Source organism: Crocuta crocuta, unplaced genomic scaffold (genome assembly GCF_008692635.1).
Source record: "Crocuta crocuta isolate KB4526 unplaced genomic scaffold, BGI_CrCroc_1.0 scaffold62, whole genome shotgun sequence".
Classification (NCBI taxonomy): Eukaryota; Metazoa; Chordata; class Mammalia; order Carnivora; family Hyaenidae; genus Crocuta; species Crocuta crocuta.
In genome coordinates, this window is record NW_027529173.1 from 1898392 (window position 1) to 1925920 (window position 27529).

Here is a 27529-nt window from a genome sequence, read left to right on the forward strand (position 1 = left end):
ACCAGAGTTAGTCTGTAAAGCCAGGCACTGACTTCTCTCTAGCTATGAAAGTCCTAGATGGCATCTTCTTTCAACATAAGGCTGTTTCATCTACATTGAAAATCTTTTGTTTAATAGACAGCTTCATTAATTATCTTGGCTACATCTTCTAGATAACTTGCTGCAGCTTCTACATCAGCACTTGCTGCTTCACCTTGCACTTTTATGTTATGGAGACAGCCTCTTTCCTAAACTCATGAACCAACCTATATTAGCTTCAAACTTCTGCAGCTTCCTCACCTCTCAGGCTTCATAGAATTGAAGAGAGTTAGGACCTTGCTCTGGATTAGGCTTTGGTTTAAGGGAATGTTGTAGCTGGTGTGATCTTCTATCCAGGAACACAAAAATTTCCTCCAGAAGACTGTTTTACTTTCTTATTATTTGTGCGTTCATTGGAGAAGCACTTTTAATTTCCTTCAAGAACTTTTCCTTTACATTCCTAACTTCACTGTTTGGTGGAAAAGGCCTAGCTTTTGGCTTATCTTAGCTTTTGACGTGTCTTTTTCACTAAGCTTAATTTTTTTTCTAGCTTTTGGTTTAAAGTGAGACGTGTGACTTTTCCTTTCACTTGAACACTTATCACCATTGTGGGGTTATTGGCCTAATTTCGGTATTGTGTCTCAGGGAGTAGGGAGGCCTGAGAAGTGGGAAATTGATGGGGAAATGGCCAGTAGTGGAAGCAGTGAGAACACACACAACCCTTATCAATTAAGTTCGCCTTCTTAATGGGTGCGGTTTGTGGCGACCCAAAACAACTACAAAGGCAACATCAAAGATCACTGATCACAGATTACGGTAACAAATACAAGAATAATAATGAAAATGTTTGAAATGTCGTGAGAATTAAAAAGATGTGACCCAGAGACATGAAGTGAGTAAATGCTATTGAAAAAATAGCACTGATAGACTTACTAAATGCAGGTTGCCACAGATCTTCATTTTATGAAAAATGCAACATTGAGGGATACCTGGCTAGCTTAGTCAGTAGAGCATACTCTTGATATCAGAGTTGTGGGTTCATGCCCCATGCTGGGCTTGGAGCCTACTTAAAAAAAAAATGCAATATTGACGTGCAGTGAAGGAAAACACTATAAAACGAGGTATGCCCATATTTGCTAATCTAGGAGGGACTACAGAAGTAGAGCTTGAGGTTCTCCTGCTCTGAGGCTCTTAAGCATATCCATGTGGTACTGCCCTTTTCCTCCTGCCCACACTACTCTGGAAACAGAAACCACCAAGAGCTATCTATCCATGTATAACAGCGAAGTAGCCACAATGCTTGCAGTGCTAATGATTCTAAACAGTACATCTGTCCTCAATCCCCTATTCGCATTTTCCACTTAAAAAAAAGTGGCAGAATGCACAAACGGTTTTAATTTTTTATAATACTTCTGATCATTGGCAGAGTGTACCTTGAAGAAGCTGGCTGTGTCAATAAATGGAAGAAAAATACAATTAAAAATAGAGGTAAAATCACTAGATGAAATTACATACTTAAGTAAAGGGAAAATATGACTCAGTTTACCAATACTGTTATTTACACTGAAATTTTAGATAATACATATATTACATAAAATAAAGTACATATAAAATTTAAACAAGTTACTTGATTAACAGAAAATGGCTTTTAAAATTTTTCGTCCATAATAAAACTCTTGTTTTAATAACTGTTCATACACAGGTATGCCTATAATTTATTCTGCAAAACTCCAAGTTTGGAATAATGAAATCTTCAGAATGGATCATGTGAAGCATTTCACTTACTGGTAAACTAGAAGATAACTACCCTGATCCTGGTGGGAATTTTACATTGTAATCCTCCTTAACCCCCTAAAAAAGGGATATAATGGAATTTTAGGAAACAATGGATATTCATTAAAAGAAACATGGAGAGAGAGAGATTATGAGAGAAAGTCCTATGGTCTGGAGAACAGAACTCACTCAAAGTACTTTAATATGTGCTGCAAAATCCAAGTTAAAATTATTCTCCTGCAATGTCTGGCCCAACTACATCTTTCTTTTTACTAAAATCTTTCAATTTAGTTAACTGGATAATTTTTCCCTGTTGGAATGTATTCCCAGTTTTATAGTAGAAGTTGATAGGAAAATAGATTCATTTTGCAGAAAACTGCTTTAAAAGCAAATGTGACAGAATGTTTTCATAAAGGAGGGCTACAGGCATTATCTCACTTACATGACTTCTGCAAATTTTAGTTTCCTTTAAAAAATCTGAAGAGAAGATGGTGTGTACACAGAACATGTCTATACTTGAATAGCATGATTCCAGGTATTGATATATGTAATAAAAGAGATCAAAGCATACTAAATAATTACTGAGTACTCTTTCTTTGCATTATACAAAGATCAAAATATGTGCTAACTCTAACAGCGTCACTGCACTGACTGTGCATTCACTAATTTAAAATATATACCTCGATTTCTCAGGAGCTCTTGAGGAGTTCCCTGTTCCTTTATTTTTCCATTTTGCAGAACTACTATCAAATCTGCATTCTGTATTGTGGAGAGTCTGTGAGCAATCACTAGGCAAGTCCTCCCCTGGCTGGCCTTATCAAGGGCGTGCTGAACCAACTGGAAGAGAAAAGGACCCATGATTGTTAGCTTGAGTTAGATACTAATATACTTATCCAAATCAAATTGATAAAGGTAATCTAATAACATTCTTTGTGTATTTGCTTATCCCCAAGGAAAACTGCCCTGCTTTGTGAAATATTCACCGTATTCAATAGGAATCTAGCACAAGTAACCATAGACACATTAAGACTTTTAATTAGAAAAGCTTTTGTGATAATGAATAAAAATGAGATGGTTGTTTGTATGTAAGTAAGCAGTTCCAAACTCAGAGTCAGAAAGTAGTATTTCTCCACCAAAGTAGAATGCCTAACTTACTTACTTCATTTCTTCTCATAGCATTTATTTATTTTAGTAGAATTTTGCTATAAAACTGTCCTGGCAAAAATCTCAGATACAATGGGTTATAATGTTGTATAGAGGAATAGGAGTGGAGGGTGAAAACCAAAATTTGTTGAATATATAAAATATTCATTCCAATGATGGATATCTCATTTAAGTCCTTGCAATAACTCTATAAGGTGGTTTTATTTTCATTTTTCTGATAAATAGACTGAGATTCCAAAAGTCCAGGTCACTTGACCAAGGTCACACTGCTTGGTACTGATGAACCCAGGATTACAACGCAGGCATGTGTGATTCTAAAAATCATGTTCTTTTCTTTCATAATAGACTGTCTCCTTAGAAATCAAGAATGATAAGCATCTGTAAATAGCAATTGTGTGGTGGCCAACCACATGTGCTCTTAGATCAGACATCCTCTCTTAAAATTCAGAGAAGTTACTTACTAAGCCTTAGTGGTCTAGCCTAACAAATGAGCATGCTAATAAAATAAACTAATTCATTAAGTTGTGAGGATTGAGATAATAGCATATAATGGACGCTTGGTAAATATTAAAGATTATCACTCATTCAACCAGTGTTCATTTAACAAGTAAGTGCCTACTGTCTGCAAGAAACTACTAGAGGATGAGGACATAGCAAAAATTAAATGTCTGAAGGAGCCTGCAGTGTATGTCTATTGTCACGTGTCTCTTTGCTTTCTTATTTCCTTCTCAAACGGAACTAATAGTCTATAGAAGATGGACTAACTCTGCAGGCTCTGACACTGCAGTATAGATTACTCTTTTGTGCATTCAGATTGCCTTATGAATGTGTTTGGAATCATCATCATCATCATCAAATAGAAAGGTTATTCTTGGGCTTCTTCCTTGACTGAAGAAATATTTCAAGAATGGGGCCTTTGTACTAAACCAATTCAAGTGAGAAAACCTTTCTAGAACATCAGATGCCCTGTGTCCCAACTCCTTCCCACCTCCCCACCAGCCTCTAACTTTTTTGTAAAGGCCAAAGCCTTAATTAGAATTCGTCACCTATGACTGCAGTTCTCTCCAGGGTTTTCTTTCTTCAGACTGACCTTTATTTCTTCTACAATACTCTACTCTCTGAGATGAAATAAAGAGAATGTTACCTTTTCACTCTCGTTATCAAGGGCTGAAGTCGCCTCATCCAACAATAAAATTTTTGGTTTCCGGAGAAGAGCCCTTGCAATAGCTAGCCTTTGTTTCTGGCCTCCAGAAAGCTGTGTTCCTTTCAGTCCAACGTGTGTGTTGTATTTCTATTACAGGAACATGCAATTATGAAAGCAAGGCTTGGTTATTTACATTAGTATGGCATCTGTGGGCGAGAACCATCTAAATATTTCAAATTTTGCTCCTTCTGAAAATTTGTGTCCCAATAAGTTCTGAAATCTATTCTTGGGCTTTGTTGCAAATAAATGCTAAACTAGCAGTAAGCACTACCATCTCATTTACATATCTAATCTGATCGCAAACAGCAGACCTTTGCCATTACCCTTCTACAAAGGAATTATTCAAATTAAAGCATAAGAAAAAAATTATTGGCAAAAAAGTTTTCAGTAAACACAAGTCTTTTCCATTAAATTACATTACCTTCTATTTTCAGGTCAAAACAATTAAATGTATCTAAAATCAAGGAAATCACTTGATGTAGGAACAAGGGGGAGAAGAAGGGGGGAAATGGTGGGGGAAAGGGAGAGAGGCAAACCATGAGAGACTCTTGAATGCTGACAAAAACTGAGGACTGATGGATGTGGGGGGGAGGGGGGATGGGCCTGGAGGAGGGCACTTGTGGGGAAGAGCACTGGGTGTTATGTGGAAACTAATTTGACAATAAACTATTTGTAAAAAAATAAAAATAAATAAAATCAAGGAAATCACTGGGTTTCCTCACACTGCCTCTTGCCAAACCTCTAGGGGCACATCTCTCCAGGTACTGGGATCTTCTTGATAGTAAATAAGGCTGACATCTGGAGACAGTCTGTTCACCTTTTCAGGCCATAATAGTGACATTTAGCACTCCCAGTGTTTCCACAGGCCTCCTATTTACTAATGTTCCTCTTCTCCAGTGTTTTCCTCCACAGAAGAATAAAGAAACTACGCGAGGAGTATCCTGAAGCTGTTGTGGTCTGCTAAATTGTGACTGGTCAGTTCAGTTAGTGCAAGCAGGCTCCCACTTGCTTTTTAGACTGTCCCATCGACTCTACTTCCCTCTGAGGTTCCACACTGCTTTCTACTAGCTCTTGCTAGTTGTCTAATAAATATATACCATTGGTATCCAGAGAAGAATGTGTGGATGGAACTGCTTCACTGGAAAAGCAAGTCTAATTATACAACTTTTTAATTTTTTTCTAAGTTTATTTTGAGAGAGGCAGAGATGGAGTGAGTGGGGGATGAGCAGAGAAAGGGAAGAGAGAATCCCAAGCAGGCTCTGCACTGTTAGCATTGAACCCAATGCCGGCCTTGAATTCAAGAAACCATGAGATCATGACCTCAGCCAAAACCACTGGATGCTTAACCAACTGAGCCACCCAGGCGCCCCTAATTATACAACCTTCTAAAGGTGGATCCTGTAGTAGCATCATTGAAAAGATGCAGCATGTGATTAATATGCTATTCATTTTGTGTAGTGCTTTAGAGGAGCCTGAATTAATTGCCTTTCCCTCCACATCTGATTGCCTTCAAGGGGTACCATTTGGGCAGAGTGGGTATTGAGAGAGCCTGTGAAACAGCCTTGTGATAAATGTGTCTACTTCACCTCAAAGTTCATTTTTCAATTTAAAAAACACAATATTTTGGGGCGCCTGGGTGGCTCAGTTGGTTAAGTGTCCGACTTCAGCTCAGGTCATGATCTCATGGTTCGTGGGTTCGAGCTCCGCGTTGGGCTCTGTGCTGACAGCTAACTCAGAGCCTGGAGCCTGTTTCGGATTCTGTGTCTCCCTCTCTCTCTGACCCTTCCCTGCTCATGCTGTCTCTCTCTCTCTCTCAGAAATAAATAAAACATTAAAAAAAAAAAAGAAAAAAGTCAAATGGTATAAATATAAAATGGAGTAAGAGACATTGTATTATTTATGGTCCCTTTCTAGTTATAGGCACCATTTAGTGTGGACAGGTGATGGTGAGGGAAGATCTACTTTTATAAAACTCAGAGAATATGGTGACCATTACTCTCCCTCAAAGAACAGCGTACTAGATTGTTGAGTGGTTATTAAGCTTAGGCCTTCTCTTTTAAGGTAAGCTAGAAAATAACATTCTAAAAGCTTGTTTCTAATTAAAAGTAGGTGTCTATCTATATTTTAATTTAATTTTTATAAGCATGTATGCAAGTATAAACACTCAGATATTGCAAGCACTTTAAGTTACAATAACTTAAAGTGTAATTGGATTTGTATTAATGCTTGCTATGCTAAAGCCCTCTCTACAGTTAGCCAAGATTTTAACTTTACTGGGTCAGCTGTCACAGAGAAGTGACACTGTGTTTGCCATTTCAGAGAAGTGACAAAAATGGCAGGCAAGGACCTAATACTCTAATGGGGAGAGAGGACCCTAAATAAGTCAATAATCCCTCAGGGTAATTTTAGACAGTGCAAACACCCTGGAGACTGTGTGGTAGGTGACGGGAGTGGTGGGGACACTTTTGATAAGGTGGCCAGGGAGGGTCTCTGCAAAGATGGCATTTCAGAGAGCTTCAAAGTTAAGGAGATGGCTCTGAAAAGAGCCAGAGTAAGGGAGGTCCTGGCTGAAGAAACAGCAAGTACAAATGTCCTGAGGTAGGGAAAAACTTGGTGTGTTTCTGAGACAGAAAAGAGGCCAGTGTGCCTGGAGCAGAATGAGCACATGGTGAGGAAGGAGCTGGAGAGGTAAGTGGGACCAGATCACAGAAGGCCTTGCCAGACACAGAAGAAATTTGGACTTTATTCTAAGTGCAAAGGGATGCCATTAGGAGGTTTTCAGCAGGAAGGGACAGAATCTCATTAATGTTTTTAAAGGCTCGCCCTAGTACTATGAGGAAGAAGAATTTTGATAGGGCAGACTGGAAGCAGGAAGACAGATTAAGATGCTGCTTAATCAGAGTAGGGGGCTGATGGTGGCGTAGACATAAGTGGAGTGTATGTGGAAAGAAGGTAAAGAATCAACATAAGAAAACTAATTTAGTGAATATTAATACAGTTTGGTCTTGGAAAAACTAGTCACAGGAAAATCTCAATCTTTACTTTTTACGTATAACTTTAGAAGCTGGCAATAAATAAATTGTATAATTCAAGGAGCACATAAAAACAACCACTTAGGCTTACTTGGCAGCTTTGTGACTCAAGATTTCAGATATTTTTCTTACCTCAGGGAGACTCTCAATAAAAGAATGGATATTTGCTGCATTTGCTACTTCTTTTATTTCATCTAGTGGCACAACGCGGCTGTTATCACCATAGGCAATATTCTCGGCAATGCTACAGTTGAAGAGTACAGGCTCTTGAGAAACGATTGCTATTTGGGAACGGAGCCATTGTACACTCAGTTCCTTTGCATCCACACCATCAAATAGCTGCCGAAAGCAGAATGGAGAATGGTATGTGAAGATCCAACAACTGTATTATGTTTTAGTTCACTGTATTCAAACATAAATTAAAACAAGAATAGGAATTCAAGGTATTTCACAGTAAAATGCTACCTAAGGATGGATTATAAATCATATGCTGTATAGAAGCATAGTGAACTGCCTAAAATGCCAACTCTCAAACTTATTTGACATTTCTACGAATGGCCACATATTCTAGACACTTGCCTGGAGTCTAGAGTCAAGGCTGGTACTCTGTCCTGAAGTCAGATGGAAAGTGAGCAACCTCCATTGTAATAGGACCCCACTTTATTAAAGCCAAGAGAGGGAAGGTATGGACCAACACTGTAGTCCACATATAGACGTATGTAATTTTGTACATAGCCATGCTTATTCACATGAACATATAATAACATTCAACTGACATTTGATGAGCATACCTACTAGCTGATGAGGACTTCTCAAGTACCAGGGAAATAGAGGTAAGCAAGACAAAGCTCTTGCCCTTCTGCAGCTTACATTCTACTGGAGACAGGCAGACAATAAACACACTAACAAATAATCAACTCGGAAACAGAAAGTGTCATGCAGACAGGATAATGGGATAAGGAGTGACTGAGATGTGGGGAGGCTGTGGGAAGCAGGTGGGTGGATGCATGATTTTCTACAGAGTAATCTAAGAAGCCTTACCCAGAGAAGTAGCATTTAGATCGAGACATCAATGGTAAGAAGGACTCCACAAAGAGGTTAAAGCAAGAAAATTCCCAGCAGGGCAATAGCCAGAACAAGGCCATAAGTTAGTTTAAAGAACACTAAGACGCCAATGAGACTGGCACACAGTACACATTGAGGTGAGGAGTGATAGGAAGGGAGGTTAGAGAGAGGAAGGGGGTAGATCATAGGATGGACTCTTTTATACTAACTGCAGTAGGAAATCATTGGAGGGTCTAAAGGAGAGGGTGTGCTATGCTGTGTGCAAATAGATGACTGTCACCTATTTTTGGACTCATTGTTAACTCATTGTTACTACTGTTAATAGGAAGACATTCTGGACCATTTTAGTTTGCAAATAGTCATTAAGAATCTGTGATGGGAAAAAAAAACCCCTGTGAATTGGAGGAGAATGAGGACTAACACGACATTCTTTGACTTTTGGAGATTAGAAGAGGAGACAGAACAGGAAGTCGTGTGTGTGTGTCTGTGTGTGTGTGGCGGGGGTTAGGGGGATGTGGTGGTGGTTGTGGGGGGAAAGGATAAATGAAAACCTGAAAATATGGAGAGTAAGAAAGGCACTAGTGAGAAAAAGTCATTAGAATTCTAAGGAGGAAGAGGTTGCATTTTTTTTTTTTTTTTTGAACACAGGATACAGGACTTAAGGGAGGTGATTCAGATAAGCCCTAACCATGCATAAAGTTTTGAGAGTTGGCGGGGTAGAAAAGGCCAGTGGGAATAGCAGGAAGCCTGAATCAGGTTGGCAGAGGAAACTTAACCTCTGTCTTAAACCAGAACGGTATGGATATTGGACCCCCTCCTCCAACACCTGTATTCTAAGAATTCCATGCCTTGTAAGATTAAAATATTTTTCCTTTTTAGAAATTTCTAATTTGTAAACTTTTAATTTTTTTATTTTCATTTTTAATGTTTATTTACTTTGAGAGAGAGAGAGAGAGGAAGGGGCAGAGAGAGAATCCCAAGCATGCTCTGCCCTGTTAAGGCAGACACAGGGCTGAAACTCACAAACCGTGAGATTGTGACCTGAGCCAAATAGATATGTATTTTTTTAATTTGAGTATTAGTTTCAGGTGTACAGCATAATGATTCAACTTCTCATACATTATGCTATGCTTACCACAAGTATAACTGCCATCTGTCACCATTCAAAGCTACTACAATATTTCTGGCCATATTCCCTATTCTTTGCCCCTTATTATTGTGACTTATAACTAGAAGCATCTCTCCCCCCTTTATCTATTCATTCCCCCCCCCTTTCCCTCTGGCTACCATCAGTTTGTTTCTATGTATTTGTAGGTCTAATTCTACTTTTTTTGGTTTATGCATTTGTTTTGTTTTTTAGATTCCACATAATTTATCTTTCTCAGTCTGACTTATTTCACTTTGCATAATATCCTTTAGGTTCATGCATGTTGTCACAAATGGCAAGATCCCGTCGTTTTTTATGGCTGATTAATAGTCCATCATCTCTCTTTCTCTCTCTCTCTCTCTCTCACATCTTCTACATTTGTCTATCAGTGGACAGTTGGATTGCTTCCATATTTTGGTACTGTAAGTAATGTGGCAATAAACATAAAGGTGTGTATACTTTTTGAATCATTGTTTTCATTTTCTTTGGGTAAATATCCAGTGATGGAATTATTGGATCATATGGTATTTCTCTTTATAATTTTTTGAGGAACCTCCTTTACTATTTTCCATAGCTGCTATATCAGTTTAAATCCCTACAAACAGTGCTTGAGGGTTCATTTTTCTCCACATCTTTGTCAACATTTGTTATTTCTTGTCTTTTTTAAAAAAATGTTTATTTTTGAGAGAAAGAGAGAGAGAGAGAGAGCATGAATGTGGGAGGCACAGAGAAGGGGGGAAAGAGGATCCAAAATGGGCTCCACACTGACAGCAGAGAGCCTGACACAGGGCTTGAATTCACAAACCATGAGATCATGACCTGAGCTGAAGTTGGACGCTCAGCTGACTGAGCCACCCAGGTGCCCATAATTTTTGTCTTTCTGATTTTAGTCATTCCAACAGGTGTAATCTCATGTGGTTCTGATTTGCATTTCCCTGGTGATTGGTGATGCTGAGCATCTGTCCATGTGTCTGTTGGCCATCTGTATGTCTTCTCTGGGAAACTATCTCTTCCAGTCCTCTGCCCATTTTTAAATTTGATTTTTTAAAATTAAATTTAAATTTTTTTAATTTTTAAATTTTTATTGGTGTTGAGTTGCAGAGGTTCTTTATGTTTTGGAAATTAACCCCTTTTTGGATATATCATTTGCAAGTATCTTCTCCCATTTAGTAGGTTGCCTTTTTGTTTCATTAATGTTTTCCCTTACTGTGAAAAAGCTTATTTTGATATAGTTCCAATAGTTTATTTTTGCTTCTGTTTCCCTTACCTTAGGAGACCTACCTTGAAAAATGTTGCTATAGCCAATGTCAGAAAATTACTGCCTATGTTCTCTTTTAGGGCTGCTATGGTTTCAGGTCTCACATGTATGTTTTTAATCTATTTTGAGTTGTTTTGTTTATGATGTTATAAAGTGGTTTGTTTCATCCGTTTGCATGTAACTGTCCAGTTTTCCTACCACCAGTTATTGAAGAGACTGTCTTTCCCCTGTTATATATTCTTTCTTCCTTTGTCAAAAGTTAACTGACTATATATGTGTGGCTTTATTTCTGGACTCTGTATTATGTTCCATCGGGCAATGTGTCTGTTTTTGTGCCAGCGCCATACTGTTTTGATTGCTACAGGTTTGTATATAACTTGAAGTCTGGAATGGTGATATCTCCAGCTTTTCTTTTCTTTTTCAAGATTGTTTTGGCTATTCAGGGTCTTTTGTGGTTCCATAAAAATTTTAGAATTGTTTGTTTCTAGTTCTGTGAAAAGTACTGTTGGTATTTTGATAGGGATTGTATTAAATCTGCAGATTGTTCTGGGTAGTGTAGACATTTTAACAATATGTGTTCTTCCAATCCATGAGCATGGAGTATCTTTCCATTTGTATCATCTTCAGTTTAAGACCAAAATTTCTGCCACCATCATGACAGAAGAACTGTTGAGTCTTTATATTTTCTATTTAGCCTCAAAGTCTTATCCATCATTTTTGTTACTGGCTTGCTTATCTGCATAGTTAAGGGAAAGATATTTTAAAAAAATTTTTAATGTTTTATTTATTTCTGAGAGAGAGAGCCAGCGTGAGCAGGGGAGGGTCAGAGAGAGAGGGAGTTACAGAATATGAAGCAGGCTCCAGGCTCTGAGTTAGCTGTCAGCACAGAGCCCAACAGCACAGAGCCCAACGTGGGGCTCGAACCCACGAACCGTGAGATCATGACCTGAGCCGAAGTTGGACGCTTAACCAACTGAGCCACCCAGGCGCCCCAAGAGATTTTTTTTTTAAACACTACTGCACTGTTTGCCCTATTCAAACCAGTAAGGATGATTAAGCCCAAGGGAATGTTTAAGAATAGCACCACCAAAACCAAGGTAAGCTGTATTTAAAATCAGTCTTACCACTTGTCCTTTAGTGGGGTCATAAAATCTCTGCAGAAGGTGGACAGAAGTGCTTTTTCCACAGCCACTGCTTCCAACAAATGCTACTGTTTTCCCTTTCTCAATAATTAGGGATAAGCCACAAAGGATGAGAACATCTTGGCGACATGGATAGGAAAAAGAGACCTCTCGAAACTCTATATTCCCTTCACATGTATCCTGGGAAAGAAAGTTCACAGGGATTAGAACGATGACTTAAAAAGATTGTAACACATTATAGCACACTGGCTGAGTGCTTTCTGAAAATTATGCATGTTTCCACAATCATTTGATTAAATTTTTAAAAAAATATTTATTTATTTTTGAGAGAGAGACACAGAGAGAGAGAGACAGAGACAGAGAGACGGAGAGACAGAGTGAGCAGGGGAGAAGCAGAGAGAAAGGGAGACAGTATCTGAGGCAGGCTCCAGGCTCTGAGCTGTCAGCACAGAACCTGACACAGGGCTCAAACTCACAAACCGTGAGATCATGACCTGAGCTGAAGTTGGACGCTGAACCTACGGAGCCACCCAGGCACCCCCACAATCATGTTATTTCAAACAGTATTCCTCTTGAAGAGCTACAGACTGCATGATTGTTTCTTTCACTTTTGTATTTATCTTTATATCTTTATTTCTTGCCTTCATTACTGGACTTCACCAAGTTTCTAAAAAGCATTAGTTTCCTCTGGCTTCACTACTTAGACATAGTCCAATCTGCAGATTAGCTGTTTGATGAAATATTCTGAATAATTTCATATGTATATAAAATTTAATATGTATTAAAATTTAGTGTGTATTTTACAGACCGTTATTACTTAATTCATAATAGCTGGCATCCTCATAAACTATATGTACAAATGTTATTTTTGTAAGTTGGAACATGTTTTACAGTTAATATATATTATACTTTGAATTTGGGTTTATTTTTGTTTTCAACTGGTTATTATTTGAAAGTGATGCCTAAAAGCTTATTCGATATCTTTAGGGGTTGATAATTTGTAAACCAATGCTTCTATATACCAGGGATGTTTATAAAAGACTTTACAGAATTATCACTAAATGATTAACTTTCCCTTTATATGTTTGAGAAGATTTTTAGGTTCTTTTTGAACCTCATGTTTGCCCTCAATCAACTGCAATTTAAATAGTCAGGTTTAATAGTCATGCTCAGCATATTCTGAGCCCAGCATATGGGGAGAAAGCAGGGGTAGGTGGAAGACCGGAACTTCAAAAACTATTTAAAAATGATATTGTATTGTCAAAGGAAAGAAATGTTAGGAGATATGCCAACATGTTAAGTGCAGTAGTAGTAATAGCTTATTTTTACCTTATTCAGTGCTTTCTGTTTTGCCCTGAAATGAATGTTATTTACGCAATAACGTTTGACAAAATAAACCCAGAAATTGAGAATAATGAAGAATACATTATTTTGTGTATGTTCTGTGCCTTTGGGAAAGACATAGAGAGACATATTCTACACTTCTAGACTTTAATACATTTTCAAATTTATTCTTACTATTTTAAACATTTTATTAGGGAAAATTTCAAACAACTGAAAAAGTAGAGAGAATAATGTAATGAACTGTTCCCAGGCTTCAATAATTTCTGACATTTATCAATTTTGTTTTAGCAGGCTTTAATTTTTAAAAGCACAGCGAGTGATATTTAGGAGTATTTGTATATTAAATAAAATGAAGATTAAATAAATTAATTTTACAGTTTTTATTAGAAACATTTCCACATTCCATGCCATGTAATGTAGTTCTAGGAAGACATTTGTCAGTGAGATACTCAAATCCTCTACTGTAATGTTCTGTAAGAAATGAGTAACAATGTTATTATATGTCTAAATCTTAAAATTAAAAAGAAAGTTTTCTACAACCTTTACTTTCCAAAAGACAAGTATTAAATCTTATTTTGACTGTGATGCATCTTCAAGCATTCTATTTTGAGAATTTCAAGATCTTTTTATTTCTGTAACTAATGACTGGCATTGGCATTCCTTTTATAATTATGTAGCTTTAGTAATAATGTACTATTTTAAGCTATCATACATATAAGTTGATTGTTAAAATTCTAGCAGGAAATAATTTGAAATGAAAAATTTCTTTTAAGTATATACTTAATGGTTATTATTACTTTTAAATTTAAAATGTCTAGAGGAGTGCCTGGGTGGATCAGTCAGTTCAGCATCTGACTTCAGCTCAAGTCATGCTGTGGGTTCAAGCCCTGCATCGGGCTCTGTGCTGACAGCTCAGAGTCTGAATCCTGCTTCAGATTCTGTCTCCCTCTCTCTCTGCCCCTCCCCCACTCGTGCTCCTGCTCTCTCTCTCTCTCTCTGTCTGTCAAAAATAAATAAATGTTAACAAATTTAAAATGTTTAGAAAAGCCTTAAAATTTAATTATATAAATATCTAACGCATATTTAATGTATAAGATGCTATTAAGAGGCTTGATTTCTCTTTTAATATTCATGGTCTTTTAAAGTTTGTGGCTAAATATGTGTGAATAAACATAGTTCCTTTATTTCCTCTTCTGTTTGCAGATATATTTTCTATAAAATATGGTGTCGAAACAGGAGGCATTGTTCACTTTGTATATATTATCAGAGAAAAAAAGGAATTAACTCTAATGCAAATCTTCACCCAAGACTAAAGTTTCTGTTGTCTAAATAAAATTAAATATATAATTCAATTCTTTCTTCAGGAACATTCTCAAGGCATCAGGCAAATAAACCAGAGGTATGTATTTTTTTAATATAAAATATGTAGAGGTTTTAGTAGCAGAGGTAAAAATTTGCTTAAGACAGAACCCCCTTTTCCCCTTTGTAGCTGTAACAGTTATTTTTATACAAGTTTTTAATTCTTTATAGCACTATCTTTTGAAAAGTTATCAAATAATGCCTTCATTTAAGTCTCTAGAGAGCATGTATATAGGTAATTAATAATGTAGACATTTAAAAATAGTTGTGCTTACTGGTATTTTCCCTTCTTGACTATAGCTATCTATGGTTGGTTTCTTTTCCAACAAAGCAAACAGATGTGCAGCCCCAGATTTGGCTCTTGAATATTCAGGTACCAAAACAAGTGTTTCTCCAATGGCCATAGCTCCATATGCAATTGCAGTAAAAACTCTGTCAAGAGATAAAACATTTGAATCTTAGGTCCATTATCCAACAATAGGACTGAAAAAGTAAAGGAAAAATCAAGCACAGGAATATAACCTTTTGGTCCAGACAACACCACTAATGCTATAGCCCCAACAATGATATATATCTCTTTTGTAATTTTCTACCAGACAGTGATCATCTCTTGCGTTGTATACCAAAATAACCTTTGGAACTCACATAATCTTAAAAATTTCTCTTCCAATTAGAGACAAAGATCAAAGGCCCTGACTAGTAAATATAAAACTTTTTAGCTACTTCGATACAAGGCTCACTTGCTCGGAGATTTGACAGAGAATTCAACTGACAATGGGAAGAATGAGTCTGCAGTAATGAGACCTGAGTTTACACAGCAGATATGAACGTTTTTTCCCCTCTTTTTTTTTCTTGCATATAATGTAGTTAGAACAGATAATTGATCCTACATGATTGATTATCTGCCTGAAGTGCTACATGATTTAAAGAGAGCAAAGCATGGAGATTACACTTTGTTAAGGTCCTCAAAACAAAATTGGACTAAAATATACCTTAGCAAGCCTTGATGAAGAGCTTTATCTTTTAAGTTTGCTATACAGATTATGATCTCAGTTTCAAAACATGTTTTAATTAAAAAATAGTAAGTATTAAAATGATGTCTGGAAGCATACAAAATACTCACAGATACGTGGCATATCTTGTGGCCATGGTTAAATATTTTTCTCTCATGTTCATTTAAGCCATGAAAACATTTTACTGGAATAAAAAATAATGTATCTCCATAGCAGAACTAAAGGTATAATTCTGCTAAGACTGGACAAGTTCCAGTGGGAATATTTATTTGTTTATTTATTATTGAAGTATACATATTATTATATGTTACATTAGGTTTAGGCATACAGCATAGTGTTTCAACATTTATATACATTATAAAATGATCACTATGTTACATCTGTCACCATATAAGGTTACTGTAATATTATTGACTGTATTCCCTATGCTGTACTTTACATCCCTGTGACTCATGTATATTATAACGGGAAGTGTGTATCGCATCATCCCCTTTACCTCTCTTGCCCATCTCTCTCCCCCTCTCCCCTCACTGGCAGGTAAAAGGACATCATGGAACCCAGCTGCTTGTTTGCTATGCTGGATCACAGCAAGGTAAACATGTTCTGATCTCTTTGAATTTCTCTGGAGATGGAACCTACCAAGGGGTAGATGTTGATGAACTTTTCTTCAGTGACCTAGACCTCAGATCCTGAATCTTGCTGCCTTTGAAAGGTCAAGCACAGTATAAAATATAAAAACAACCAGTTTACTTGGATGCTTATTGTTCTGTGATATCAAGGCATTTTTAGTACTAATGTTTATATAAATTGTTTAGGGCTCAAAATGCCATTCAAAATGCTTAACATCCATTTATAAATATCAGAAGTGATTACTGAGTTTGGGTAACAGATCAGAGTTTTTTGTTGTTGTTGTTAATTTATTTTGAGAGAGAGAGAGAGAGAGAGAGAGAGAGAGAGAGAGAGAGAGAGAGAGAATGCCTGTGTGTGCAAGTGGAGGAGGGGTTGAGAGTGATAGGGAGAGAGAGAATTCTAAGCAGGCTTTGCACCATCAGCATGGAGCCCGACTGATAGCCCGCTTCTATGAACTGTGAAATCATGACCTGAGCTGAAGTCAAGAGTCTGACATTTAACCAAGTGAACAACCCAGACATCCCCTCCCCCGCGTTTAGGCTTTCTAATGGGAGCTGATCCCAATGTCTCAAAATCCGTCCCAGAGGGGAGCCTTTGGGGATGGAGGTGAAGTTTTCCATTGTCTTCAGGGAGAGAGTTAACTCCAATGAAGAGGGTTGCTCAACACACCGTGACCTCCTCTTGGCTGGCTCGCCAAAAAGGTGTTACCAGGTGAAGTGGGGAGACCTGGGCCCTGAGGCTTCTGCCCAGCCTGTTTCAAGGATGTTCCTGGAAGCTCTGGGTCTCATTGCAAGAAAGAATTCAAGGTCAGACCAGACACAGTGGATGAATGGTGGAAGCAGGAAAATTTATTAAAGTGAAAATATGCTCTGTGAGAATGGGCTGGCTCAAGGGAGAGCAGCACCTTGGTTGTTTTTTTTTTTTTTTTTTTAATGCAAGGAAAAATATGAGTCAGACTTAAGTCTTAATCTGATCCAAGAGTCAGCAGATGAGATGGAAAGATCATTGGATTATGAGTCAGAAGACCTGGATTCTAGTCCCACAGAGATAGAAGCTTCTCAGAACAATAGAGAAAACATTTCAGACATAACAAAATATCTACCTGTCCTAAAATTTCCACCACATAAGTCAGTTTAAGCATTATGGATAAATATACAGAGGGCAATGTCTTTGTTAGGTCCCTCTTAAAAAGGGGGTTTACTGAGATGGGGAGAATGGTGTTCCATTTAGAACTTTTACCTGTGAGAGATAAATGACCTGAGGGATGCACAGTAGAGGAAGGAAAGTTTCAATAGAGAAGGAAGGGAGAGTACCAGCTAAATGTTCTCTTTCTTAATTGTGTATGTGTTGAGGGAATGGTAAGTTCAGATAGGAGTTGATGTTGATGAGGATTATACTGAGGACCCTAATTTTGTGGTGATAGAACTCTCACCATCAATCAGGGTGAGTCAGGGACATTCATCTTCTATATATTTTGCCCCCAGGTGGGTTCTGTATAAAAATAGGCCAATGCTGGTCTGTCACAGAATGTGCCTTTGCTAACTATGGCCCAATTAGCTAGAATAAACCTGCAGTTCAACTCAACTCAAAAGGTGTTTATTGCACAACAAACAGTGCTGCAACTCTTTGGGTAGGTCAGGGTTGAGGGAGAAGAATACTGAGCGAGAAGAGGTCTGGGAAGGATTTTCAGGTGCTGGGCCTCTACTTCCTTAGTTTTATGGGCTCTCCATGACTTCATGGGGCCATTGTCACTGCATTCTCACTATATTGATTCTTTTAAGCATGTCCAAGCAATAGGGAAATCCTCTTGCCCATCACTGCTGCTGAAATCAAACTGGAATTTTACAAAGATCCTTTGTCTAGGAATAACACAAAAAAAGCATAGAAACGATTAATCCTAATTTTAACACAACTGATCCAAATAGAAATACCTTGCACAGTTTCTAGCTCCAATCTATTTGTTTCCCCTTAATCTTGCTTCCATACCCAGTTTGTATACCTTTGGTGACTTACTCTAATAGGAAGTATACTGGGAGGTTCAGAGCCTGGGCTCTGAAGCCAGACCACCGGGACTGCATCCAAACTCCACTGTTTATTTACTAGCTCTGACTTTAGGGCCTGTTCTCTGTGCTTCTGTTTCCTTATTGACAAACAGGAGATAATACGGCTAGCTACATCTTAGAGGATTGTGGTGAGAATTAAATACATTAATAATATACAATGCTTAGTGCAGTATTCAATAAATGTTTAAATTATTATTTTCCCCTCACAGAATTAAAAGTTAATGGGACACTTTCTGTTGGAAAATAAGCTCTCACACTTCTGTATACATTAGCACACCAGGTCAGATGACAACTTCGGAAGTCCTCACTCAGTACGTTTCTTCTTTTTTATTGGAAAGCGAGCCTTTTTCTTCACAGAGGTGGCCATTATCATTATACCCATACTCTTAACTCTTTTCCCCTAACATCCACATAACACTCCAAAGATCCTTTTCTTCTAACCCTAAATCCCTTCCTTAACACACAGGAGAGAGAAAAATACACAACTTTTATTCATTTGGTACTTTGGGTTTTGGAGAATGTTTTCACATACTTGATAGCACTTGATCACCTAGAAGATAAATAGAGCAGGAACTCTCATCACTTCTTAACAAATGAGGAGACTCTAGTTCAGAGAAATAAAGCAATTTGTCCAGGATCACATAGTTATAAAACTGTAGGGCTAGGACTGGAACCTTCTTGTTTACTGTACTTTCCCTTACCTGGTGCTCCTTCCAGTGGAAAGCTGGCCTGAACTGTCTCTCCCTGCATATTGGGGCTTGTTACCACTTGTTTCCATTTTATAATCTTCAGAGGGTCCTAGATATCAAATCTGCCTTGATTTGTCTCCTTTAGATCCCATCAGTGGTTGATCCCTCTATCTATTCTCCTTATCTTGTCTTCTTCTCTTCAGGATAATCCCTGGGGAGGAGCCGGGCACAAGTTGGGTGGCTGCCATGGCAATAACACTGAAAGAAGACTTTCCTGTTTTCCTTGTTTTGGCTACTTAAGCCTGCTCTCCCACCCAATTATAATGATGACACGGACAGTTCTTCCATGGCTGCTTGGCCTACTAGAGCAAAGATGGTGGTGGAGGCCTACCTTGCTTCTTTCCATCCCTTAGTATTTCAAGGTATCAACCAACTACTAATATTCATTGAAAACCCACCTATGTTGCTCTTTTGGCCAGTAATCACATTTAATATTCAAAGTTCAAAGGATTTCTTGTCAAGACCATTATTTGGACTTTTGGAGGACTAGGCCACAACACATAAAATGCCTGGTTCTGCTTCTCAGCAAGTTTTCAAACCTGTTGCTTTTATTGTTACTGTACTAAAGGTTACCATGCCTTGATTCTTTCTTATCTACCTGCTTCCTCATAATATAGATAGCAAAGAAGGAGGAAACAGAGATAGAGGGAAGTTCTGAAGTAGAGGTATGGAAAATTACAGAAACCTTTGCCGGACACTAAGAGTTCCTGAGCTATATTGCAAAAGCCAAGTCAGCTAGAAACAAACCTAAAGGTGCTAATGGAAAGTCAGACAGGAGAAAATAAACTTATTTTGTATTTCTCAAAATCTGTATATTTATAGTGAAGTAAATTAAAAATGTTGCCATGGCTAACAGGCAAAAGAAGGAGAATTTTACTACACATATGTGTGTGAAAACCTAAACAAGAGATTTTCTAAATGCCTACATCGTGCTACAAGGCAGCAGAATGAAAATGCTATCACCCTTTTAAAATGCTTATCTCAGAGAAGCATCTACAGTAACACAGATGGAGGAAGACAGTTCTACCATAAGAATTGTATGTTGCCTTTTTTAAAGAGGAAAAAGCTAAGGCGTATAGTAGCCTTGCTGATAAACTAATATCATGAGCATATCAAAAGGATTCTGCTGTTACAATTGTGCATTTTCCTTTAAAAGGCACTCCGTCATTTCCGACAGAGAGACAGCTCACCCACTCTTGTAGAAATCATGAAAATACATTCACATTTACTGGCTGAATAAAATATCTTTATTTTTCATAAACAGCACACTAAAATATGACTTCACTGAGTTTTATACAATTCTAGAAAAGTTTCTGGTGGTGGCCAACAGAAAACCCCAAGGTTTTAGGCAGGTAAGGAGGGCAGCCTGGGATTTAGTCCCTGTGCTCGTATTCTTTAAGTGTGGTCCTCAGATTCTGAGCCTCAGAATAATCTGTGATGTTTGCTAAAATGTAGATTCCTGGCCCTATATCAAATCTACAAATCTCTGGATTAAGTCTGTGAGGGGAGACCCGGGTATCTACATTTTTAACCAGCTCCTTGATTGGTGAGTTAGGAAACCACTGATTAGAGAACACACAGAGTTCTTTTCACCTAAGGAGGGTTCTAGGAGGAGGAAGTTTTCTTTGTAAATTTCTTCCATTCAATTAGTTGATTAGATAGAAAGCTGTCTGTCACCCGAGATTCTGGAAGGCATAGAGTCTACTAGGCCAGGTATAATTCAATGTGTCTAAAGGACCACATGCATGGTAGTTGGGAGCCACAATGGGTCTCTAAGAAGGGTGGAAACTTTGGTGTTGATGACAAATCTCATCTATTCACATTTTGCACAGCCCTGTATCTATATTTCCCAGAGGCACTCCTTTATCCTTCCTATAAAAGTGTGGGTATCCTTACTTTGCCTGTAGTCTGGTTGAATGAAACTCAAATGAAAAACGACACCAGTGACCCTTGCTCAGACAGCTCCCTATTTCTTCCTTTCCTCAGGAAGAGAGGAATACCAATGTGATAGTGTTCATTAACCACTGCCCTTATATTGATAGTCCTACATGTGTTCTGACAGCTAAAAATGTCTCCATGTTTCCAGAAATGACCTTTTTTAATGAATTTAATGAAAAGGGATTCAGGAAGTGTGGTAGGTTAGTAGTAGGAGGAATTTTTGTATTGGAGCCCATTAATTCCCCTCTATTTTAGGGTCATAAAATAACATTAAGCGAGTTATTTGTTCCATTTACATTAAGAAACAGCCCAGCTCTGGGTATTCACATGTTGGAAAACTAAAAAAGAATTTAAAAAATTTATAGGAGATTCTATGAATGTTTTCTAAAGAGTTAGTAATAATAGTTATCATATGACAATAACAATAAAAAATGTCTGCTAAGGAAAGCCTGTGGCATCTTGAATTGTGATTCTGGGCAAGTTAGCTAACTTTAGTCTTGAGGCTTAATGTTCCCCATCTGTAAACTGGGAATCATACGACACATAGTAGTTGAGAGGATTAAGCAGTTAATATATGATAAATCACTAACATTGAGTAAGGACTCAGTCAAGATTTGCTGTTAGAGTGATTATTGTATGAAACAGAATGATGTCAGTTGTTGGCATGCTTGTAATTAGCATGATTTTGAGGCTGCATCATTCTTCAACTAAGAAAATTCTTTGCTTATTTTTAACCTAAACAAATCTTAGTAAAGGAGTAGACTCCCAATTACAAACATCCTATTTTTATATAAACGGTTGCCCTTGACTTAGATCCAGTCCTTCTTCCAAAGCACCTGGTATTAGATGTATGAATGTAGAAGGGAAGAAAAATAGAAAAATCTGTGAAAAACTGGAGTAACGTGTTGACTCTGGAAGCACATTTCCAGAAAAAACTGGACTGCCTAATTATGCACCAATCCAAATGTTCCTCTTTATTTTTATTTTTTTAAATGTTTATTTATTTTTGAGAGAGACAGACAGACAGAGCATGAGTGGGGGTGGGGCAGAGCGTGAAGGAGACAATCTGAAGCAGGCTCCAAGCTCTGAATTTTCAGCACAGAGCCCGATGCAGGGCTCGAACCCATGAACCACGAGATCATGACCTGAGCTGAAGTTGGACCCTTAACCAAATGAGCCACCCAGGCGCCCCTTCTTGATTTTTGATTCATTTATTTATTCAATAAATATTTATTGCGTGCCTTTAAGACATGCTAAGCTCTTATTTTTGGTTCTAGGGAAACATTAATGACCAAAACAGGCTAAGCTCTGCCCCCACGGAGCTTATAGTCTATGCACTTAATACAGCAACAAAAAAAGATAATTTCATGTAGTGGTAAGTGATATCACTAAATAAAACATGGTAATGGGATATAGAGTGATAAGGAGGGTGAGTAAAGAGACTACTTATCAAAAGTCCAGGGAGTGGATTTACCAGCAGAGGAAAGGGAGGTGACAAAGAGGCAGCCTGGCAAAGACCTGGGGAATGATCATTCCAGGAAGAGGGAAAAGCAAGTGCAGACACTGAGATGGGAGTTCCAGGGGCAGAAATGGTAAGTGTGTGCCACTTACAAAGATGTGGATGGAGCTGGAGTGTATTATGCTAAGGAAAATAAGTCAATCAGAGAAAGACGAATACCATATGATTTCATTCATATGTGGAATTTGAGAAACAAAACAGATGAACATATGGGAGGGGAAAAAAAAGAAAAAAAGAGAGGGAAACAAACCACAAGAGACTCTTAAAGATAGAGAATAAACTGAGGGTTGATGGCAGTAGGGAGGTAGAGATGGGCTAGATGAATAAAGGGCAGTAAAGATGGCACTTGTGATGATGAGCACTGAGTGTTGTGTGTAAGTGATGAATCACTGAATTCTACTCCTGATGCCAATACTGTACTGTATGTTAACTAATTAGAAGTTAAATAAAAAATTGAAAAGAAAAAAGGACATGAAAAAACTGTGATAAATTAATGCAGGGACATGTTCTAACTGTATGTTAGATGTGTGGTATAGTTAGTATTCAGTTATCTGAATTTAAAATTAAACCAGAATACTTTTGAATTTTCATGCCCAAAAAAGGCAAGTATGGGGCTGACAGTTCACAAAAAAGAGTGGTGACTGAGGTTAGACAGGAAGGCAGAGGTCTTATCTGTAGGGCCGTCAGGTTAAAGTAAGGAATTCGGCCTTATTTAAATTTCAATGGGAAGTCATTACAATATTTCAATAAATTGATGGAATTAGATTTGCGTTTTTAAAGGTAAGCCTAGCTACTGTGCTGAGAATGGATTATAGGGAAGCAGTGACATTAGTGAGCAGGTTTTGTTGGAGTGGCCCAGTCACAACAGGCCAGGAGGTAAGGATGAGGGTAACATGGGCAGAGATGGTAAGGAGTATTTTGGAGTTAGAGCTCTCAGCACTTGCTGCCATATGTGGTAGGTAAAAGCAAGAGAAGCAACAAATATGACCCCAATTTTAGGGCTGAGCAAATGCAATGATGGTGCTATTTGCTTAAGATAGGGAAATCTTGGGGAAGAGAACCCTTAGGAAGAAAAAACCTAGAGTTCTGTTTTAGACATAATAAGATATCATTAGACATCCAAGTCTAAAGGAGGGCAGCCTGGAATTTAGTCCCTATGCCTATATTTATTTATGTTTTAGACATAATAAGATGTTACTAGACATCCAAGTGAGATGCCCAACAGATAGCTAGATAAGCATGTGGTGCCCAGGGGCAGGGTCAAAGTTAGAAATACAAGAAGGGAGTCCTCAGGACACAGATGATACTATCAGACTGGATGAAATCAGTAATGAGAGTGTGTAGGTGAAGAATGCTGAGAGCTCGAAAGCCCACCAACATGTGGAGGCCTGGCAGAGAAACAGGAGCCAGTCAAGGAGCAGAGGAGGGAGGGCCAGTGAAAAAGGAGAAAAGTCTAGAGAAGAAAATGTTTCAGCAAGGAGAGTGTCAAATGCTGCCGAGGGGTCAAGATTAGGTAGATGGGAGAATGACCACTGGATCACTGTCTGCGTGGGTGAGATGGGGGTCAGTGGTGACTTTGCTAAATCTTTCTAGTGGCGTGGTGGGAACCAAGGCTTGACTGAAACGAATTTAAAAGATATTGGAGATGAGAAGGTGTAGAGAACAAAAACAGGCAACTCTTTGGAATTTGTTTTGCTGCAAAGGAGAGCAGAGGGCCACTGGAAGTAGGTAGAAGGGAACTTAGGGTCACAGAGAGATTTCGTTCTTTTTCTTAAGATAGATGATTATAAAGCAAAAACAAAAAAGAATAGTAGTGACAGAAAAACTAGTGTGAAGAGATGACTGCAGAAACTCATAAGCAGAGACAGTTACTTCTTCCCTGGAGATGGCACGCATGGTAGACCACGTGGTAGTGGTGAGTTTCATGATGGAAAGATGAGGTAGTTCTCTCTTGACTGCTTTGTTACACTACCTTCAGGAAGACCCACTGGCAATTAACTAAGATTACAATGTTTTTCAAATATGAAAATTCTTCTGTAAGAATTGATGAAATCATCAGGCATCCTACATTAGTATGAATATACTTAACTGGCTTGCCTTCTACTAATACTAATGACTGGTAACCCTAAAGAAATGAGACCCGAGGAATTTAAAGATGGCTGCAGAAAGTTCAGAGCAAAATGAGGAAAATATGTTCTGAGTCAAACACTTGGCTTGCAAACAAACTTCTGGAATACAACCAACTTTTAAGCTTGCAATTGCTTGTATCACATTGGAACCAAGGAAAAACTTGCTAATGTAGTGCAGGCTGGCAAGGTGAATGAATTACTGTAAGTGATTCTACGTTTAGTTTCTTGTTAAAATAAGTAAATTAGTTCATGTAATCAGAATGAAGTCCAATACTAAATGTTACACTATGGTTTATATGTTTATACAGGCACACTGTATTAAAGTATAGGAAAACACAGAACAAGGAGCTTACAATTTCTATTAAAAATTTAAATACAGATATTCCATTTTACAAGGAAATCTGCTTCCAGGAAACTGCTAAGTGGACTTATAGTCAGGTAAGATTCAGGAATACTGGGTTGATAAACTGGACTATTTTCTTCTGACTGCCTAGAAAAAAGCTTCCTGGGAACTCAGTTAGTATTTGATAAATACATACATACATACATACATAATCATATGAGTAGAAACCAAATATTGCAAGTTATTCTGAAATTATTTGGCTTCAAATGATTTTTTTGTCATTTCCTCATACTGAATATATTATCAAAGTACAAATATGTGCCATCGCTGAGAAATCCAAAAGAATGTACCTGAGTCTTGGGAGGCAAACCCCAAATATGAGTTCCCAACATATTTTGCCAAAAGGCAGCATGTTTTGCACAGGTGTAATCTCCCAAGTCAGTATTCTGAAGAGGCTAATCCTTGCTTTGATGTATGTATTTTGGTAGGCTTGTAAAAAAACATAAGGTTACACTTGGAGTCAAACATTGTATAGATTTCTCTAGCTCTAAATATCTAGTGGTGACATTTATTTTTTATTTCTTTGTAGTTCCTTTTTTCCACCATTTTTTCCTATTATATCTATGTTTTCCTTTATATCCTTGAACATTTTATACTAACTTATTTAATGTTGTTGCCCCCTAATTTTTATCATCTCTGTCAATAGATCTATTTTTATAACTTTTTTTTTCTATTTATGGATCACATTTTCCCCTTTCTGTAAATGTCTATAGTAATTTGTGTTGCATGGTGGATTATGTAAATATATTGGTAAGTGTCTGGATACTGCTGTCCCCCTTTAAAGAACACTGAATTTATTTTGGCAGCCATTAGGTTTACTGTGGAGTGGCTTGATCTGTGGTAGATTTGTTATTAACCTTTGCTAAGGTTGATCTAGAGTAGTTATTACTATAGCTATATTTTAGCTCTCTTCTGAGGTTTTATCCTTCCTGGATCACCACTGAATACCATAAGTATTCAGGGAAGCCTTTTCACTCTGGCTGCTTTTTAAAATTTTATTTTATTTTTTATTTTTAGAGAAGGGGGGAGAGAGAGAGACGGGGGGAGAGAGAGAGAGAGAGAGAGAGAGAGAGAGAGAGATAGGGGAAGAGCAGGGAAGCAGGGGAGAGGGGCAGAGATAGAGAGAATCTTAAACAGGCCCCATGCTCAGCATGGAGTCTGATGCAGGACTTGATCCCATGACCCTGGGATCATCACCTGAGCTGAAAGCAAACAGTTGAACAGTAAACTGACTGAGCCACCTAGGTGCCCCTAGCAGTGACATTTATGATACAACTTAGCATGTTCTGTCATTTTACAGAGTTTTAGGAAGTTCAAAATTAACATTCAAAATTAATTTTTCTGATTTCAGAAGTTGAAGTTAGGTGTTCCTAGAGAGAAAAGCAACTCATTACTGTATGAACGGAATTCCAAAATGGAAGTTCCAACAAGTGCTTTGGGAAGAGGCAGCCTCATTGGAATGCCGTGATCAATTCCAAATGTGACTTTTCTAAAGGGAAATATTTATGTGTATTTCTTCTGGAGCAATTTGCTTAGCAAAGAACTCAACCTTTGCAGTCATATTTGATAATGCCATCTCCACCCTGGGAGTTCCATGAAGCCTTACAAATTCTCAAAGGAATGGATGACAAGAAGGCATATTTTTACCCCTACATTCCCACATTCTAGTAAACTGAAGTAGGGAGAAATTTATTTGCATGTTTAACTCAAGACTACTTGTACTATATCAGCATCATTATTTTACCAGGTAGAAAGCACTTAGAGATATTAAATAACAAAAAACATTTAAAAATTTTCCCAGCATGTGTTTCCCACTATGTGATTTAAATGATAATGCCCTATAAACTAGACATCTTTCTGGTTAATTTAAGTACATAACCCTTTTACAGGGTTTAAATATTTGCACAACTTACATGAACATGCCCTCTGGAGTCATTCGTCCAGCTTGAATTAAATAGGCTCCAAATCGAAACCCCACTGCATAGGCAAAATATACAAAAGCATGGCTGAATGCATAACAGCTTCCAACGATCTGTGCTTTCTTCAAGGTATTTCTGAAATGCACAAAATTTACTAAAAATGGGACAAGAGATATTGCAAGTTCATTTAAATAAATGTAGAGTAATGAATTCAGAAGACTAACTTTGTTATCATTTAAGGGAGATACATTTTTCTAATAATAAGAAAGAGTTTTAAAAACAGAATTATTTTAGAGAAAACAGAAAATATGATTCTCTCTATAGCTATACACTCTATAGTTCATTGTAACAAAGCTGCCTCTGTATACTTTGAAATGAATGGATAAGGTCTGTGAATGAACAGCTAATGAGACTTGAAGAGATTTGGTTTTGAAGCATTTAGAAATATTTTCTGTTGTAATCTTTTTTTTTTTAATTTTTTTTTAATGTTTTATTTATTTCCAGGAGAGAGAGACAGTGTGAGCAGGGGAGGGTCAGAGAGAGAGGGAGTCACAGACTGAAACAGGCTCCAGGCTCTGAGCTCGCAGTCAGCACAGAGCCCGACGCGGGGCCCGAACCCACGAACCGCGAGATCATGACCTAAGCGAAAGTCGGACGCTT

General features: G+C 37.8%; 1 protein-coding gene across 1 annotated transcript in view; it reads right to left on the reverse strand.

Moving 5' to 3' along the window:
- Positions 1–2430: 2430 nt before the first annotated feature.
- Positions 2431–27529, reverse strand: part of ABCB5 (ATP binding cassette subfamily B member 5) — a 178747-nt gene continuing 153648 nt past the window's right edge. The window contains exons 23-28 of the mRNA XM_077757610.1: positions 26864–27004; positions 14782–14938; positions 11786–11983; positions 7324–7530; positions 4100–4246; positions 2431–2628 (exon numbers count right to left, since the gene is read on the reverse strand). Of these exons, the coding sequence (XP_077613736.1) occupies positions 2431–2628; positions 4100–4246; positions 7324–7530; positions 11786–11983; positions 14782–14938; positions 26864–27004 (1048 nt within the window). The remainder of the gene's footprint in view (positions 2629–4099; positions 4247–7323; positions 7531–11785; positions 11984–14781; positions 14939–26863; positions 27005–27529) is intronic.